This window comes from Lissotriton vulgaris, chromosome 8, assembly GCF_964263255.1.
Source record: "Lissotriton vulgaris chromosome 8, aLisVul1.2, whole genome shotgun sequence".
Classification (NCBI taxonomy): domain Eukaryota; kingdom Metazoa; phylum Chordata; class Amphibia; order Caudata; family Salamandridae; genus Lissotriton; species Lissotriton vulgaris.
Window position 1 is genome coordinate 1,167,052,276 of NC_141696.1, and position 20,074 is coordinate 1,167,072,349.

Here is a 20,074-nt window from a genome sequence, read left to right on the forward strand (position 1 = left end):
GTGAGTGTATATAATAAATATTACTATTTTTGTAGCTACACTGTGTGGTTCTTTTTCGCTTAAACTACAGTACATGATTAGTACTGGTAAAACAAGCTGCTTAATACTCCTTGTGGACTAAGCCTGAAACCTGCTCTCCACAGTTACCACTTAGAGAGCGTTCTATGTTTGTCCAAGACCCCTAAAATCACCATTAAGGGTTGTCTGGCTTAGTGCAGGGTGCTTCACCTAAATAAGTGTGCACCATATTCTAAGCCAGCCTCCTACAAGAGGCATTGCCATATGAGGCACAATAAGGAGTGAAATTACTTTCATTCAGATGCCTAGTATGACATATGTAGGTCTGTTCCAAGGAAACTATCCACTGCTCTAGTGCCTCGGACCTCTAAGTAGGGGAGGGAGTTAGTGTCCAAGAATCTGTGAAGTAACAAGTTAAAGTCACCCCCCCCCCCAAAAAAAAAACTCTAGTACATCCTTTGTATAGCATAAAAAGATATCCGCTAGCTCTGCAGCGTGCCGACAATTAAGGGGGAATATATTTTACAAAAGATCCATGGCAATCCTTCCAGCGTACCCTCATTAACCACGAAACAACCCAACATGGGATGTCACAAAAGGTAAGGATTTATGAAAGAGTACTGTAGCCCCCCCAGAAACCCCAAATGAACCTGGAATGATAAACCTGTGTGTAATTGTGTTGCTCACGGAAGGCACAGTTAGTTTCGTCTCTTCAGGATATAGGGACATCAGGCTCATGACGTTTAGCATAAGTCAATACAGCCCATCTGTTAATTTTGTGAGTAAGCCATTAAAGCTCCAGGTCAGCACTTTAAATTGTCTCGGGACACTCCTCAGCATTACTATTTATCAGATCATATAGGAAAGTAATATATTTGGAATTGCTCCAACTGAGAAAAACCTATAAGAAACATCACATAATACCCCCCTAAATAACCCTCCAACCTATACAACCAACCCTGAAGCACCTGTCACCCCATCATCATACACACCCAGACAAACCCATTATACTAGAAAGAACTAACTAAAGTCTGAGGGAGTAGCAGCTCATGGAAAGGCTCACCATCAGGTTGGTTTCAAATCTGTGGCTTGTCAGTCTGCTGTGGCCACATCTGGCAATGCTGCTAGTTCGTTGTCATCAGTGTCTGTTGTCTCATGGTCCCAATCTGCCACCTGACCCACCGGCACCAATCAGTCTTCCCAGCTACGTACATAATGGGTACGCCAGTGCCTTTCTCGCCTGGGTTCACTCTTCACCAAGCCCCCTTTGGACTCCCTCTTCGAATGGCCTGCTCCAGGGTGTGGACGAGGGCGCCCCTCTACCCCCTCCTAGACCCAGTCAAGCTGATCAAAAACAAAGCCTTCCCTGAAATATTACCTTCAGCTAGGCTCGGTATAGAAGCATGCATTTAAGGTTCAAAGCATGCTGTTTTTGCTTGACTTTTCAAAGGATTTCCTCTGGGTGTGGACCAGATTTGTGCTGCCTGGGAAGATTAGCATTTTGTGTGAATTCGTTTTCAGCTCTCCCATCTCTCGCACAGTACAAAGTATTAAGTCTCTGTTCCAGTACTTCAGAAAGCATGAAATCATGGGTCGGGGAGGCCCTGGGCGGCGGCTTCTGGACTAGGAAGCGTTGGGCATGTTCGATCAGAAAACATGTCAAGACTTGGTTTTTGGGTAGTAAGGTGTGGAATCGGGTCTCCAAGAAACTTTCAGGGTGAGGCCCCTGCACACCCTTGAGAACACCAAGAATGCAGTTTATTGCGCCTCAAGTGGCCTTGCGCATCTTTGAATCTGGCCAACATTTCCCCCGGATAACTCCCGCAACATCTGGACCACCTGCTGCAGAGTTTTAACCATGTCCTCAAGTTGTGCAATATAGGTTTCAGCCTCTGTAACACGATCGGTTGTGTAGCGAAGATCCTGGAGTATAAGCATCACAGCTGCAAGACCTCACCTATTTTCGTCTCCAGCACCACTTCTGTGGAGTGAAGCACGCAGGATAACATCTGAGCTTAGGTCTGCCCTCACCCCAAGAAAGGGGGGGGGGGGGCTTTGCCGGGTCTTTCGGCATAGGTTCTGCTGTGTTTCCAAGGATCTTGGCAAATATATCCATCTTCCCCTTACGGGGGATGGGCTTATTGTTTACCATGGCAGATGTGAGCGGAAAACTTTGGAATCCCAAGATCTCTAAAGATGAAAAACAACTTAGCGTCCCCACGGACTGAGGACTGCTCGACCAGCCAGACCCCAAGCATCTAGGAGGCAAGAGCAGTTGAGCCAGCCAATAGGACCACAACACCTACTGGCAAAGTCCAGGGGGGCCAAACGAACAAGGGGCTGTCAACCCTGGCACATTAAGGTGGTGGCATGTGGGTGAGGGTGGGGGGGGGGGTAGATGAGTGGGTATAACACACAAGAAGCCCTCCGATGACTATGGCTGGGTCGGCAGGACATAAAAGTGAGTCAAGCAAGAAACATCCAAGAGCATCTACAGGCAGGATAGATCATTAACAATCGTCGTAGAGACAACTCCTACCCGCTAAATAAATAGGCCCATTGGCATGGCAACTGAGCCATCAAGGCATCACATTACGAATCCAGCAAGAATAACAGGAGTCCAAACAAGCATTGGCATAGCCAATAGGTCTCGCCTTTGGGACCTTATAAGTGTTTAGCTATGCAACAGTTGATGTTGTTGCACCAAGGATATTGTGCTGGATAACTAAACACTGATAAGGTCTCATAGGCGAGACCTATTGGCTATGCCAATGCTTGTTTAAAGTTGCCCGCTCTTCTTTTCCAGGAACGCCTTCATAGTCACAAAGAGCCTTGTAGGCTAGTACATATAATGGTACAAGTGAAGTGGCTTAGTTGAAAATCCAGAACCGATTGAAATTCACCCTCATGAAATGGGGCCGGTTAACTGTGACCACTTCAAATAGAACATAACTCATTAGCATGACTCTTCCTCTGGTATCCAATGAGATAGCTCACTGAGTCAAACACTTCTGTTGAAATTGCTAGTCAGTCTCACTGGTCAGAGGAGTTTAGAGCTATCACCAACAACCGACCTACAGCCCTATGCAGGCTAATGACACCTGCAAAAGAGGGAAACCGCCTCTTTATATTAGTCACGGAACACCAGGCTGTTCAAGGTATTTATTTGTTTTAACTGACGGTCTAAATAACCTACAACGACTTCTAGGCCACATGACTTTTCACTTGCGCTTTAACTTTCAAGTAAACGCATCCTTCCGTCGTGATGGAACTGTGTACTAATTGGAATCAGATGTTTCCTCTGACCTTTCCTCTGACCCCCTTCAGCACCTCATATGATCTGCAATCATCAGGAGGTGAAAGCAAATGGAGGCAGCCATGTGGGCACTGAGGGGTCCTTTCTTGTCAGCTGGTAATCCGTGGTCCTCAGAGGACATCCCTTACATTAACAGATAGCGATGTGAAATAAATTTCACCCCTTGCCCTCCCACTACACTGCTGGGGGCCGACAGAAAGAGTGTCCAAGAAAGGGAACCGGGGACTATTCAATCACGCATATTTGAATTAGAAAAGGAGGCGTACGTCAACAAAGTCTAACTAGACGCCCATGGTCTAGAAAGGTAATTTTATTTATTTATCTGAGCACTTTTTTTGAGCCAGTACAGGGCACATTTAAATAATACTAACTTCTGTTAATATAGAGCTTCATATTGCACTTGTGACTACAGCTGCCAAGATTCCCACGTATATGCGCAACCATCTGCTCCAGTTCAGGTTTTTACTTTGCTTTGTGGAGCTTGTTTTGTAGTAGGATAAATTAGACTCAGGAATGGCTGGGGTGAATACACAGCACACAACAGCCAGGGACTATTGGCACTCGTGCATGTTTGGTGTTTCCCTTGCAGGAGCGAGCAGCGGCGCCATCTGTTTCGAAAGCACGAGCAAGATAATTGAAAACAGATGGCGCTGCTGCTCGCTCCCACAAGGGAAACGCCAAACGTGCACGAGTGCCAATAAAGAACAGTGCAAAACCAACAAAAGAGCTATTACACCTCGTAGTTCTCTCAACTGTATGTAAATTTGAATTACCAAGGTAAACCAGGATTAAAAAAACACCCTTTAAAGATTCTATCTAGTCCAACACTGCTCTACTACAGGAAAAGTGACAGATGTTGGTGGATAATTATAGTTTCTTTTTAATTAAATTTGTACTTTATTGCATATTCAATGTACACACAGCACTCATCGCCTACAACCCGGAGGCCGGCGGCAACAGTAGGTAGCATCTGCTCTAGGTCTCAAAACAGTATACACAGCCTCAGTGCCAGCATCCCGGGGGCCTGGCGGCGTAAAAGAAACCGTATCATGCATGCATAGCACGGCCATCAAGCAAATATGGAAACAGTGTGCCGTGTACTACAACCCAGGACCACATTACTTTGTGTTGCTACGGTTCAGATAGTGCGTCTGTGTACAACAAGTCCTCACGCTAAAATCAGCGTTCTCCATGTAACAGTATAGTGATTCCTCTAACTAACCCAACCCCCCCACCCCCCCCCCAACAACCAGCCCTCTCGAACATGTGCCTACCTAACCACTTGTGTTATCCATGAACGTCTAATGACTGACACTGTGCCCTACGGTTACAGATCCTACATACCCACGTGTATAAAGGTGTTCCCAATGTCCACGACCACCAACTGCCGGTCTCGCGTGTCACACTCCCTGATTTCCGCCTCCCCACCCAATGCCAGCGACAGCCCCGGAGGACCAGAACTCCACCTCCCCACCATGCCATAGCTAGATGTGCAGAGCATCCCTCCCCAGAGTCTCGACCTCCTCCTCCTGTACCTCATCCATCTCCTCCCTCTCCGGGTCAGTCTCCCCACTATCCTTGGCGCACAAATAGGTCTTATATAGCCCCCAGAAGTTCTTGGGCCGATTTTTCGGAGGTAGCAGCTCGCTGTACGTCTCCGACTGCGTGCAGCAGTATAGTAAGTCCGCCGCCCACCTTTTCTTGGTCAGTATCGGCCCTCTCATCCAACATATAGCAACCAGTCGTTTAGCGGTCAGCAAGGCTATATCCGCCAGGCGCCTCAAAGCCACCGGCAGTGTTTTGGAATAGCCCAGCAGTGCCAGGGCCGGACATGGTGGGATGTCTACGCCCAACATCAGACCCAGTTCAGAGAAAACCCCCTGACAAAATTTATAAATTCCAGGGCAAGACCAAGCCATATGAAGAAAGTCCGCCGACGGGAGGTGGCAACGCTCGCACTCTGCAGATCCCCTCAGTCCGTACCTGTGCAACCTCTCCGGCGAGTAATAGGCACGCTGTAGGTATTTGAAATGCACCAGTCTATGCCGGCTATTGAGAGACACCTTTCTGGTGGTGGGCAGCAATATTGCCACATCTCATCCGTAATCGTCAGTTGTAAATCACTCTGCCAAGCTAGCCTGGCCTTGGAGGTCGGGCGTTGCATGTGCCGGTCCCCCAGTTTCTTGAGGTTCGTGACCAGTTTGCTGGACGATGGAGTTTTGATCACATAAGTGAGTTCCAGCACTTCCGGGGGTTCCGCCAATTCCGGACCAAGCAACTCCTGAAGTGCACTACGGACCCTGTGGTATTGAAAACTGTGCAGCAGCGTCTTCCCGGTCTGGGACTGTAGCACCTGTTGGAGAGGCTTCACTGTCCCATTCAAGAAGAGATCTTATCTATGCCTAGTTCACGTAGTGCCTTAAGTACCCCCTTCTCCGTCAACGGGGCAAGCCATACCGCCCATTCCACATGCATGAGGGGTGAGTACAGTAGTGCACTTTCCCGCGTGCGGACCAGCTCATGCCAGGCGTGATTTGTAGATGCTATAGAGTCCAAGATCCCAGTTCTGCGATCAACAAGGTGGCATATCGTAGCTGGGAGAGGAATGGGGTCCGCAAACAGATGTTCTACTTTCATGTGCGGGATATCGGGGTTCCCATGGATCCAGGTGTGAAGGTGTGCCGCCTGCGCTATTCTGTAGTACCGCTCCAAGTCAGGAGCCCCCAGTCCCCCCCTGTCATAGGGGAGCATTAAAGTCTGCCATTGGACCCTGGGCTGTTTACCTCCCCACGCAAGTCTGATAAGTGTCTGCGTAAGCTGCCGGAAAAAGGCCCTAGACAGCACCAAGTGTGGCTCAATGATTAGCGCGGCAGACCCTGATGCAGAGGTCTAGCCCGGGACCAGGGTTCAATTCTCCGCCTCGGCGGGTCTTGGGCTCAAAAATTCCACGGACCTGATAATTCTCGCCTCGGGCCTATTCCAATCATGGAGTCCCACTCTGCAACTCTGGGCAATAGCTTGCTTAATCTCCACAACGGCCCCCACAACGCTAAGGATGCCTGGCCTCCACCTTGGGGGTGCCCAGGAGTGGGCGCCTCACAGGGAAAGCCAGGATGGGTTCCACAGCGGTATTGGTACAAGCGCCTTGAGACCCTTGCGGGTGAGTAGTGCGCTATACAAGTATCAATTACATTTACATTTACATTTACACCACCGGGATGTTGGTGAAGAGGAAGAGGAACCTGGGGAGGACCACCATCTTCATTATCGCTATTCTTTCCATCAGGGACAACGGAAGCCTGCACCACACCTCCACGTCATCCACAAGTTTAGTGTACGCCACCCCATAGTTCTCACGCACAAGTATCTCGGGGTCAGTATGCAAGCGAATCCCGAGATAGCGTATGGAGTCCGTGGTCCACTGTAGTGGGTACTCCGAGTCAAACGGGTGAGTTACCGGAGTCAGGGGGAGCGCCACTGATTTGTCCCAGTTATGTTATGTTATGTTATGTTAGTTGCATTTTAATGCGCACAGCTGCTCCAGCGAAGGAGCGTCCTGGCGCAGGGAAAGGTAAACACAACACAACACTAGGTCCGGTAACAAAAAGCAAACAATAAAAGCTAGAAACAATTAAAACAGGAAGGTTTTCAGGGCCCTACGGAAAGACATTAGGTCATTCGAAAGGCGGATTTCCAAGGGGAGCGCATTCCAGAGGGTTGCGGCTTTCACGCGGAAGGAGCGACCCCCCATCCGACTAAGTCTGAAACGGGGGACGACCACCAAGGACTGTCCAAGGGATCGTAGTGAGCGGGTAGGAACATAGGGAGAGATCAGTGTATTGAGTATTCCGGGTGCCAACTCTCTCAGAATTTTAAAAACCAGGCAGAGAGCCTTGAATTGGATACGCTTGCATATCGGGAGCCAGTGCAAGGACCGCAGGGTGTTAGAGGTAGAGCAGGTTCGAGGCAGACCAACCACCGCCCTAGCCGCCGCGTTCTGGACTCGTTGTAAACGAAGAATCTCGGCTTGGTTCGCTCCTAAAAGGAGAGAACTGGCGTAATCCAACCGCGAGATGATCATTGCTTGAATGACCAGCTGTCTTGTAGGAGCATCGAAGAATCGCAGCAGGGGTCTTAGCCCGCGTAGTACTCCAAAACAGCAGGCCGCCACTCTCTTTGTATGAGTCACAAAGCTTAGCGTGTGGTCAAGCCATACTCCGAGATTCCTAAGTTCCAGGACAGGGGCCGGCGCTGATCCCAGCTCTGGAGGCCACCATTCGTCCCCCCAGTGGTCCGCTTCCCTTCCAACGATCATCACCTCTGTTTTTGACGCGTTCAGCTGGAGACAGTTGTTATTCATCCAGCTGGCCACCTCTCTCAGTCCACTTCGGAACCTGAGGGCATCCTGCTTGGCATCCCCGCTGATCGTAACCGCCAACTGAGTGTCGTCAGCATAGGAGACCATGGTAAGGCCCCATTGCCTGACGACCTCAGCCAGCGGCTGCACGTACAGATTAAAAAGCGTGGGACTCAGCGAGGAGCCCTGAGGGACCCCCAGGTCCAAAGGATGGTACTTGGACTGAAAAGGAGGGGTGGCAACGCAGAAGGAGCGATCACTGAGGAAGGAGCGGAACCACTGCAGAGCTGAACCACAAATGCCAATGTCCTGCAGGCGGTGTAGCAAGATGCGATGGGAGACAGTGTCAAAGGCAGCGCTCAGGTCTAGTAAAATAAGCGCTGCCATTTGACCTGCATCGAGCACACTTCGCAAATGCTCAACCATTGCCAGAAGGGCCGTCTCAGTGCTGTGGCCAGCACGAAACCCATTCTGCGTGGGATCCAGGACATTCACAAGGGTCATATGCTCCGTGAGGGCCCGATTTACATGGGCCTCCATAACCTTGGCCGGCCAAGGGAGCAAAGATATAGGGCGGTAGTTTTCAGGTCTCGATGGATCCAAAGATGGTTTTTTTAGGATCGGGGAAACCACCGCTTGCTTCCATTTGGCAGGGACCAGGCCAGAGGTTAGGGAGAGGTTAAAGAGTTGACTCGTAGGCCAGACAGTGCACCGAATTTCACCACCTCCCTCAATACAGACGCCAGGTTCGCCTCCGGCTCCCTAACGTACAACAGTGTATCATTGGCATACGTAGATATGCCAATCTTGTAGGTGGGGAAGTTGATCCCCTCGAACCCATGATATTCTCTGATCGCGCACGCCAGTGGTTCCGCTACCAGTGCATACAAAAGAGGGGAAAGGGGGGCAACCTTGCCTAGTACCCCTACTGACCGCTATCGGGGCAGTGACCATATTCCCTAGTTTCAGTCTAGCCGACTGTTTGTAGTATAGGGCCCCCAACATCTGCAAGAAAGGTTCACCCAGTCCGTATTTCCTCAGAACCCTGAGCATGAACGGCCATTCAACCGAATCAAATGCTTTTTCCCTGTCTAAGAATATAGCGACTGCCTTATTTTCCTGCCGTACGTGTTGTATGGTGCCTAACACCGTGCGAATATTATACGTCAAATTCCTAGCGGGGACAAATCCGGCCTGCTCCGGGGCAACTAGCTCGGGGACCAGTATGGCAAGCCGCGCAGAGCTTGCCAAAGGCCGAAAGCGCAGGGGCAGAGGTTCATAGCCAGACAACAGTTCAACTCTAGTCCGTTACTGCAATGCCTAGATACTCCTCCACCCTGCCCCCTAATAGTGATCGGCACCCTTGATAGGTATCGTCATACAGTCAATTAAGTGAACTCCCGCTTGTGGGAGGATACAATCCGCATAAACGAGTGTTTAGCAGACCCAACGTCTTTCAATCTCCCTTAAACAGGCAAAGCAGTGCGAATATTAACCAGAAAGTTCTCACCCAGTAATTGTCTCATAGTGGGCCTGCACACGCCCTTCATGTTACAATGTCAGTCGTGCAACACTTGGCCCGCAAAGGTTCCGTACAAGTAGTCCAAGTCCCCTTTCGTCCCTGCGAATCATCTTGGGGCAATCCAGCTCGGCTTTCGTATTCACTCCCGCTCTTCCATGTGAGAGGTGGCATCGGTGTCCTCTCGTTGACTCCTCGGCTGTTCCGCCGTTCTTTAGCCCACTCCTTCAGCGACTTTTTCAGCTCCGTAGGATCAGTGAAGAAATGTGAGTGCCCCTGCCTATTGATACGGAGTTTCGCGGGATACATCATGGCGTAGTCAAGCCCAAGGTCTCTCAGTTGTTTTTTGTCCGGAGCAAAGCGCTTCCTCTCCTCCTGCACTTTTGCCGTGAAGTCCGGGTATAGGGAAATGTGCATGCCCTCATATTGTAGATCTCCTTTTTCTCTGGCCAGTCGAAGCGCTAGATCCCTGTCACGGTAGTTCAATAGTTTCGCTATAATCGGCCGCGGAGGCGCTCCCGGTTGTGGCTTCGGCCCCAATGTGCGATGAGCCCTTTCCACGATGAACATAGGGGAGAAGACGTCGTCCCCCAGTAGTGCCCGCAATAACTTTTCGACAAACAGCTCCATTTCGCCAGTTTGGGTAGTCTCCGCCACCCCAGTTATGCGAACGTTAGAGCGCCGAGAACGCGCCTCCAAGTCCTCAGTCTTGTCTTGGATGACCTGTAGGAGTCTGCCAAACTGTTTGCGATCTTTATCCCAGTCTGACTGTGTCTCCTCCGCCTCCGTCAGGCGTCTCTCTGCCATGTCGAGCCGTTCTGCATGCTTGTCGACTCTTTCAGACATGCGATCCATGCGATATGTCAGGGCATCGAGCTTAGTACCAATCAACGCCATGCTGTCCTGGAGTGCAAATGCTACTTACCAGTATGCATCTGTTCTTGGCATGTAGGGCTGCTGACATTCATATCTGTGCATAGATCGCCGCCTAGTGTTGGGTCCGGATGATTGCACATTGTTGTCCTGGAAGAGTCTTCGAAGTATCACGAGATAGGTGGCTCCTCCCCTGGACTACAGTGCGCATGGGCATCGCCTCCATCCCCAGATTGTTTTTAGCCATTGGCAGAGATGGAGTGAAGTATGTGAGTGATGACCATGCTATTGAGCATATATATATATGAAGACTGCAGCTGCTACAGGCGCCGGGGAGGAGGGTGGGCGATATGAATGTCAGCAGCCCTACATGCCAAGAACAGATGCATACTGGTAAGTAGCATTTGCAGTTCGAGGCATGTGGGCTGCTGAATTCATATCTGTGCATAGAATACATAGCAGTCCCTCCATTAACGGCGGTCGCCCGTGCCAGCTGCAGCAGTCTGAAAAAGTGTCTTGAGAACAGCCTGACCAACAGCTGCCTGCTGTTTGGAGTGCACGTCTACACAGTAATGTTTAGTGAAAGTATGTGTGGTAGACCATGTGGCTGCTCTACAAATATCTTCTAAGGGAATGTTACCTAGGAAAGCCATAGAGGCCCCTAACTTCCTGGTGGAGTGGGCTCTTGGTGGGATAGTGAGAGTGCGTTTAGCTTTAGCGTAACAGATTTGAATGCATTTCACAATCCACCTAGCGATCCCAGCTTTGGAGATAGCGTTTCCCTTGTGGTGTGAGGCAAAAGCAACGAAAAGCTGCTTGGTTTTGCGAAAATCTTTTGTCCTGTCCACATAGTACATCAAGGCTCTTTTAACGTCAAGGGTGTGGAGCATCCGCTCCGCCAGCGTCTCTGGGTTTTGGAAAAACACCAGCAACTCAATTGTCTGGTTCATATGGAATTGAGACACAACCTTGGGTAAGAATTTAGGGTTAGTGCGGAGCACAACCCTGTTAGCATGTACCTGGAAGAAAGGTACTTGGATGGTGAGCACCTGCAGCTCGCTAACCCTCCGTAGCGATGTAATTGCTACTAAGAAAGCAACCTTCCAAGTCAGAAACTGTAGCTCACAAGAGTGCAGTGGCTCGAAGGGAGGACCCATCAGTCTCGTAAGAACCACATTGAGGTTCCACTCTGGAGCTGGTGGGGTCCTTGGCGGAATGACTCTTTTGAGTCCTTCCAGAAAAGCCTTGATAGCAGGAACCCTAAAAAGTGACAGGTGTTGCCTGTTCTGGAGGTATGCTGCCATAGCAGACAGGTGAATGCGGATGAAATAGAACACCAAATTGCATGGATACAGGTGGAACAGGTAACAAATGATGTTTTGAATGGAAGCATCTAGCGGATCAATATTGTGGTTAACACAGTAAATGACAAACCTCTTCCATTTAACCGCATAACAAGCTCTAGTAGTGGGCTTCCTTGCCTCCCGAATGATGTTCATGCAATCGGGAGGAAGATTGAGGTAGCCAAACTCTAGGACTTCAGGAGCCAGATCGCCAGGTTGAGCTGTTGCGGATCTTGGTGCTGAATGTCGCCATGGCTCTGCGTCAGAAGGCTGGGAGTGAGATGAAGCCTCTGATGCGGTACCACGGACAGTTCTAGAAACGTGGTGTACCATGGTTGGCGAGCCCACGTCGGAGCAACCAGGATGAGAGTCATCGAGTGCTGCCTGAGCTTGCGTGCCACCAGCGGTATCCGAGGTGCTGGGGGAAAAGCGTACGCAAATCTGCCTGACCAGTTCATCCACATCGCATTGCCCTGTGATTGCGGGTGTGGGAATCTGGCGGCGAAGCTTTGGCATTTTGCGTTCTCCTTTGTGGCGAACAGGTCTATCTCTGGATGACCCCACCTTTGGAAGTACGGTTGGAGTACTGATGGATGTATCTCCCACTCGTGCATTTGATGGCTGTGCCTGCTGAGCAGGTCCGCCATCTGGTTGTCCTTGCCCGGGAGATGCTCCGCCATGAGGAAGATGTTCCTCTGAATGGCCCACTTCCACATGCTCTGAGCCAGATGAGACAGCTGCGGAGAGTGTGTGCCTCCCTGCTTCTGAATGTAGTACATGGCTGTCATGTTGTCCGTCCGGATCAACACGACCTTGTTGCACAGATGTACTTTGAACGCCTTTAAGGCCATGAAGATTGCCATCAGTTCCAACACATTGATGTGCATCTTCCTTTGCTGTAGTGTCCATAGTCCCTGCACCGTGTAGTGGAGTACATGCGCTCCCCATCCCTGGAGAGAAGCGTCCGTTGTCAGGATAATCTGCGCACAGGCTCTTGGAATGGTCGGCCCTTGCAAAGGTTTTGTGGATTCCACCAATGCAGAGAGTTGTATGCCCGACCGCTCACCAACACTAGGTCTGTCAGTTGCCCATGAGCCTGAGTCCACTGACGTGCCAGGCACTCCTGAAGCGGACGCATATGTAGCCTCGCGTGCGGGACAATGGAGATGCAGGAGGCCATCATGCCTATCAACTGCATGAACACCTTCGCTGGAAGCGAGTGTTGAGGTCTGAATCGTTGGATCAGCGCTTGGATACTGGCGATTCTCACTGAATTTGGCTGCGCAGTGGCTGCCAGAGTGTTTATTGTCGCGCCCAGATACTGTCGTACATGGGCGGGCTGGAGATGGGATTTCGGGTAGTTCAGAGAGAATCCCAGATCGTGCAGGAGATGAATGGTGCGGGACACGTGGTCGGCGCACTGTTGTTCTGTTTTTGCTTGAATGAGCCAGTCGTCCAGGTAAGGGTAGACGTGGACGTTCTGGCGTCGCAGATGCGCCGCCACAGTCGCCAGGCACTTCGTAAAGACCCTTGGCGCTGTGGTGACCCCGAACGGCAGAACCCTGAACTGGTAGTGCTGGTTTTAGATCGTGAATCTGAGATACTTCCTGTGGGAAGGATGCAGGGGGATATGAAAGTATGCGTCTTTTAGATCCAACGTAGCCAGGAAGTCCCCCTGTTGAAGCAGAGGGAGTACCTGCTGCAACGTGAGCATATGGAAATGCTCCGAGAGAATGTACCAATTGAGGGGCCTGAGGTCCAGGATGGGCCGCAGGGAACCGTCCTTTTTGGGGATTAGAAAGTACAGAGAGTAAACTCCTGTACCCCTTTCCTGCAGTAGGACGAGCTCTATTGCGCATTTTTTTGCAGCATGACCTGAACTTCCTGCTGCAACAAGAGCAAGTGCTCGCCGGACATAGGACGGCTTCTTGGAGGTATGTTCGGTGGAGTGGAGGTAAGTTCCAGACAGTAACCGTACTGGATAAGAGACTTGACCCACCTGTCCGTGGTGATGGATTTCCACGCGGGCAGGAACTGCTGGAGTCTCCCCCCGACCGGTGTTGTGTGGTCGGGGGGCAGTGACAAGGCGTCACTGCTTGTTGGCGGCGGTGGACCTGGAGCTGTTGTTTCCACGTCCCCTGCCCTTGATGTTGTTGCCTCTGTAGCCACCTCTACCCTTGTTGGTGTATGAGGTTTGGGTATTGCCTTTGTAGTACTGGGTGGATTGCGATGCCTGACCCCTTGAGGTGCCTCTGGTATTGGAGCGGCGAAAGGAGCCACCCCGAAACTGCTGAGACTGAAGGGCCCCCGTAGACTTAGCAGTGTCTGTATCTTTTTTCATTTTCTCAAGCGTCGCATCCACCTCAGGGCCAAACAAATGGTCAGGAATAACCGTCTGGTTCAGGATGGTCGTTTGTATATCAGGTTTAAACCCTGAAATCCTAAGCCATGCATGCCTTCTGAGCAACACACTAGTGTTGATCGCCCTGGATGCCGTATCAGCCACATCTAGCGCACATTTTATGGAAGCGTTTGTGATGAGCTTTCCCTCTTGAATTAACATCTCCCCTGCCTCCTTGTACTGGTCAGGCAAGTGTTGTAGTAGTGCCTCTAGGGTGTCATAATGAGCCCTATCGTAGCGTGCAAGTAGGGCCTGAGTGTTCGAGATGCGCCAAATGTTAGCTGCCTGTGCAGCAATCCGCTTCCCTGAGGCCTCAAATATTTTCGACTCTTTGTCTGGGGGAGGAGCATCACCAGTTGTCTGTGAGTTCGCCCTCTTGCGAGCGTTGGAAACGACCAAAGAGTCTAGTGGCAAGTGTCCCTTGATATATGTTGGATCCGAGGGCGCTGCCTTATATTTTTTATCAATGCGTGGATTGATAACACGTGCCCGAGTGGGCTCCTTGAAGACCTCCTGCGCGTGCTTGAGCACTCCCTTGAGCATTGGCAAAGTTTTGATTGACTTTTCGGCCACAGAGAAAGTGTCAAACAAAAAGTCTACATCCACAGGATCGGAGTGCAGCTCGACATCGTGGTTAGCCGCAGCTCTCTCGATTAGCGCGTTGAAGGCAGCAGAGTCCTCCGTTGGCGAAGTTTTTGGCGCAAAGAGATGTGGTTCCTGACCCGACTGCGGGTCCTCAGGGTCGCCTCCAGCAGACCAAGGTTCATGTTCCTCCTCCGGATCCGAGTACGCCGGATAGTTGTACTCGACCTCCTCCTCATTGTCATCCCCCGCGGTAGAGCGAGTTGGGGAACGCGGCAGGTCACTTGGGGATGCCGGCGCCAGAGGCGCTGAAGTACCCGCAGAGTCCCTTTTGTTTTTCAGAGGAATGCGAAAGTGTTCCAGCACCAGCTCCGTGGTGATTTTTCTCTTGAGGAGGGACAGTTTCCCAGTATTGGCGTCGATGACGACTTCACGACGTTCTTCCTCCGCGAGTGGTTGGAGCCGAGGTTTAGCCACCACCGGAGACGCTTTGGGCGTCGACACCTCCTTCGAGGGCACCGCAGCCACCTGCTTCGAAGCGAAGGCCTTCGGCGTCGACTTCGGCGGTAGGGTGAAGCGGATAGGCGTTTGCGCCTTGGACGGCTTCTGCACGGGCTTCGACACCCCAGCCTCAGGGTCGGGAAGCTCCGCGGCCTTTCGAATCCGTTGCAGGGACTCCGGGAGCTTCTTCGAGAGGGCTGGAGAGGGAGCGACCGTATCGCTTGATTTCCCTGATTTGGGAGTGGTGTCGGCGAGAGGCAGTGTCTTCGGAGTCGACGCGGTACCCTCCTTGGCTCCGGCGGCCGGGACCGGGGAAGCCTGAGCTTTGGGATCGCCTTGACGCTTCTTTGAAGCCTTCTTCGGGTCGTCGACCGCGACCATCTTCGGCGCCGACGCAGCCGCGTCGGACGCCTTTGCCTTCGGCACCGACCCCGATGCCTTCGGGTCGGCCATCTTGGCTGGACTGTCCATGTCGGACATTTTGGATTTCTTAGGTTTTGACGCCTCCAGAGCCTTCTGTACGGCTTTCACTTTCGGTTTTGAAGCCGGAGCTGTTGAACCCGAAGGCTTCACTTTCGTTTTTGAAAATGTGAGTGGCACCTCCAAAATGTCCGTGGCCGGGCTCGTAGGCGGGGCTGCTGGACTTCGAACAGGGTCTTGGGTAAGGCCCGAAGGCGATCCCTCGACCTGGGCCGCAGGAAGGGGGTCGACCCCTGAGTCAGTCCGGGGGTGCTCCTCCTCAGAGCTATCCCCACGGTGGCAATGGCCGTATCGTCGTCCCCTACCTCGTCGTCGGCTTCGTCAAACTCCTCGTCCCCTGCGTCGTAGGCCTCCCCCTCGGACGCAGGACTAGAGTCCGAAACCTGCTGGACATCGTCGCCTCCGACGTCTTCCTCGAAGATGTTGTCCGGCGGGGGCGCAGAGAGTTTGGCCTGGAGTCTCGCAGCCCGACGAATCTTGAGGGTCTTCTTGCACCGGAACTTCGAGCAGGCCATGCACCTGGCCTCGTTGTGGTCCGGCGACAGACAGGTGTTGCACACTGGGTGCACGTCGAGGTGCGAGTACTTCGCGTTGCAAACCGGGCACCGTTTAAACGGAGTCCGTTCCATGTCTGGAGCGTCGTGTGGGCCCGTCCGCGCCGAGAGCACGCGGAAGGGCAGCGAGAGTTCGGAGCTGGAGAAAACAGTAAACCCGAACGAAAACGATACCGGCGCCAAGCCTAAAGACCTTTTGGTCTCGAGTGAAGTGAGTTAACAACTATCGGTTCCGACAGAGGGAACCGACACACATCCGAACCCAATGGCGGAAAAAAACAATCTGGGGATGGAGGCGATGCCCATGCGCACTGTAGTCCAGGGGAGGAGCCACCTATCTCGTGATACTTCGAAGACTCTTCCAGGACAACAATGTGCAATCATCCGGACCCAACACTAGGCGGCGATCTATGCACAGATATGAATTCAGCAGCCCACATGCCTCGAACGCCTTTTTCCATCGATACCAGCATTTCACGGATATCCGCACACAATGAGCTGTCAGGGGCAGCGCTGCGTGGCGAAGTCTCGGGGGCCGTCACCTCAGGCCCCTTCGCCTTACGTTGGTCAAACAATAGTTTGGCTTGTGTCCTGTCGCCTTTCCCCATGGCGTTCCTAGTAGACATCAAGGTGAGCCGCACAGCGTACAACAAGGGGGAGCCAGTGGCGGCAACTGGAGCTGCTCGGTCAGTGAGCGCCAAAAAGCAGCGAGTTGCGCAGCAAGAAAATGCGCCCATAATGGCGGCCGTGCGCAGGACTGTAAGAGAAGGCCCAACCGCCAGACTCTTCCACCGTGAAAGCACTCCCTTTCCACAACGCTGTCCAAGGGCCGGACAGAGGGCCACCGCCGTCCTGAACCACACCACACTCTCGACACTGCGCCCGTCTGTAGGCAGTGGGGCAACAGGATATCTCCCCCAGGGAGGGCAATCAGCCGATCACCGTCCCGGGCGGCTAGCGCCGCTGCAAACACCACCACGCGAGGCACCTCGTTCTCCGCCTAGACGATCGCCAACCTGCCCCACTTCCACGGGAGGGTAGTTCGTATCAGCACTGCACAGCCACTCATGCCCGGCCGCAGGTCTGTCGCACCGGTCCCTCTTCAGTGCGCCACGCCGCACGTCGCGTGACGTAGTCCGGGCAGCACTGCAGGAAAGTCCGTGGATGCCGGCCTGGTCCGCCCCGGCGAGGTCTCCTCACCAGCAACGCTCCACTGCACTGTTTTTCAGCGGGACAAAGATCTCCAACTGGACTGGAGCGTAGTCTGGAAGTTCACACCAACTTTTAGAGCTAGATGGGCGCCTAAAGGATAAGTTTGACGGATTTTAACGGGACTCAGGCGAGGAGCTCAACGCTCACACGTCTTTCATGGACGCCGGCAAGCTCCGCCCCCAATTATTATAGTTTCTTTGCTTGTGAGTGATAATGCTTCTTCTTCACAAGTGAGACATAATTATGCCGGACTTGTGAATTTATATTTTCCAAGTTCCTCTAAACAAATAGTTCTGAAATCCATGCTGTGATTGTCTGCGCTTTACTAAAATACAAATTAAAATAATATGACAACTTTAGAGATTATCAGAAGCAATGTAGCTAGGCAGCCAACCTTTGAATAATCGGGTCCCTAGCTACAGTTTCCTGGTATGGACTAACCACTGGCACTCATTCAATATCAATCAATCTACTTTATTCAGTATGTAAACTATAAAAGTACAACAACCATTAATTTTACATCAATAAATAATATAAATAAAACACTGAATATAAGAGCATATTAAAATGAATTAATGGACAATATATAGTAACCATATCTTCATTATTCCAAGCTAAAAAACATTTCTTTATATTTTCTAGTTCATTATACGTGTACTAAAATTTGACATTTATACAGCTCCAGACCTCCTAGTCTCAAAAGAGAGGGCATTTGCTAGGCATGGCTAAAGAAAGTGGTTCGCTCCTAGTCCATCCATAATTTAATCTAAGTATAATTCTATTCAATATCATAACACAAATGTAAATTAGACAAAAGCGCTGCAATCTTCTACAAAATGCCAGACATCAAAGAGAGGCATGATGGAATGAAAATGAAGGTGGTAAACAGCCTTTGATAAACAACCAATAAATAAAGCTGGCATGTATGGTGAACAGTTTTAGCAATGAACCAGCAACGAAGGAAAAAGATAAAAAAATGCACACTGCAGAAGGGAAAGGGAAACTACAATTAATACTTAATCCCTATCTTCAAATTCCAATCGTAACAGAAAATAAATAAATACTTTCCCTTTCAGTGTTTTACAAGTTCATTTGACATAGAGGCCATGTGAAAACTTAAAATGCATGTCAAATATTGTATGAAGTGTATTCTTAGAGTTGTAGATAGAATTTAGTCATGCAAACTAAGACCTTGGTTATGAGCATCCTTTTAATTCAGAGTGTGCTGGTAGCTGATTTTACTGGCCCCATTGGAATTACAAAGTCTGCAGTGAAGATGTAGACCTGTTAAATTTTAACCAGACACTACCTGCTGCAAACAGGCACGATTTCCACTGCAGCAAGCCGCCAAAAGTGTTTGTTGAAATTCCATAGGGAAAATGAGGAATTACCAGTGCACAGCATAGTGAATCCAGAAAGATTCACGCTGCAAAAGAGGAATTACCAGTGAAATGGATGTAGAACTTCGGATTCCTAATTGCTCAGCGTAACCTGAGGGTCTAACATATACCTCAGGGGTACAGTTACAGGTTATAAATCTGGGATCTCAAATGTGGCTTTAAGAGGTAATGCCATTGTGTAGTACCTAAAGTATGTGCATAAAGAAAAAAGCAGAGCAAATGATATGGACATAAAAGTAATGAAAAGCAGCAGTACCTTCTGCAGCACCTTTCATCTCTTCATCTCTTTCTTCAGCTCCATCACTGAATGTTAAAAACAAAAGAGCACGTCTATTTAAAATATATAACAAAACTCTGTTATAAGTCAATCAATGAACAGCCTTCACAGAACGAAATGGACAATGAAGAGAAATCATACAAAAGCTTCCAAATCAACAGGGGTGGGTGAGGTTGATAAAGCTTTGCTTCATACAACATTTCCCAATTTTAAAATGTTGTAAAGCCACTAAAATATAGTGACAATTTAAAGGGCCTCACATTATAAAGGTAACTCCAAAAAGATGGAAGGAGTAAGATTCTGAAAGGTGTTTCCTGGTGAACAAATGTGTCAGAAGTATCCTGAAGGATTGCTCTAGGTGTATAACTTATTGTGTAAGTCCTATATCATGTGTAGACTAAGGTTTAATGGGCTACTCTAATGCATAGAGACATTTATGAAAAACAAACTTATGGCTGCTTGGGTTTGCAAGATATTAAAGATTTGCATTCTGATCCACAGCTTGGGATAGGCCAGATAATCACCTTGAAGGCATCTAAGGAACAGTTCACAGGAACACAAATTTTACTATTTCTACAATAATGATCTACAAGAATAGGGCAGAAGTAATTTTATTAAAACTGATGACATTTGACCGTAGAAATATGGCCAAATGTGACTATTTAGCAAAGAAAACAAAAGCTATGCTACCCACACAAAAGTTTAATGCAAATGTGTACAGGAAGTACCCTCATATCAGTGGTACAGAAAAAGCAACAATTCGAACTCCTCATCTACCTGAAAAAGAAAACATTTTCTTTATGGTGCCTCGCACGCTTTTTCATGCTTAATTGCACTCCATTATCAAGTCATGGAAATAGCCAACACAAAAATTGTTAGGACAAACTGCAATTTGAAAACTATGATTATATGAAGGTTATTATTAACGTAAGGTTGTGAATGAGCCTCAACAAACTCAGAGAACCATCTTCCTCACACACAATAAAGAAAAATTACCCAGTGCAACCTGGAGTGACAACACCATATAAACCTCATTTATTAAAACAAGCCCAGAAAAAAGGGGGATATTAACGACCTCCACATTGAGAAGTGCCTGTGATTACATCACATTACATAAGCTCAGAGGGAAGAATGGAAACACGGAATACGTTGAAGGTAACAATACTCCTGTTGGACAGAAAATACTTGAACTGGAGGCACAAACCACTACCCTACTCCTCAGAACATATATCATAAATGTG

General features: G+C 49.9%; 1 protein-coding gene across 3 annotated transcripts in view; it reads right to left on the bottom strand.

The window, feature by feature from the left end:
- Window positions 1-20,074, bottom strand: part of AKAP11 (A-kinase anchoring protein 11) — a 229,971-nt gene that overhangs the window by 53,505 nt on the left and 156,392 nt on the right. For all 3 annotated transcript variants that reach the window (XM_086935024.1, XM_086935025.1, XM_086935023.1), the window contains one exon: window positions 18,813-18,859. In XM_086935024.1, the coding sequence (XP_086791150.1) occupies window positions 18,813-18,859 (47 nt within the window). The remainder of the gene's footprint in view (window positions 1-18,812; window positions 18,860-20,074) is intronic.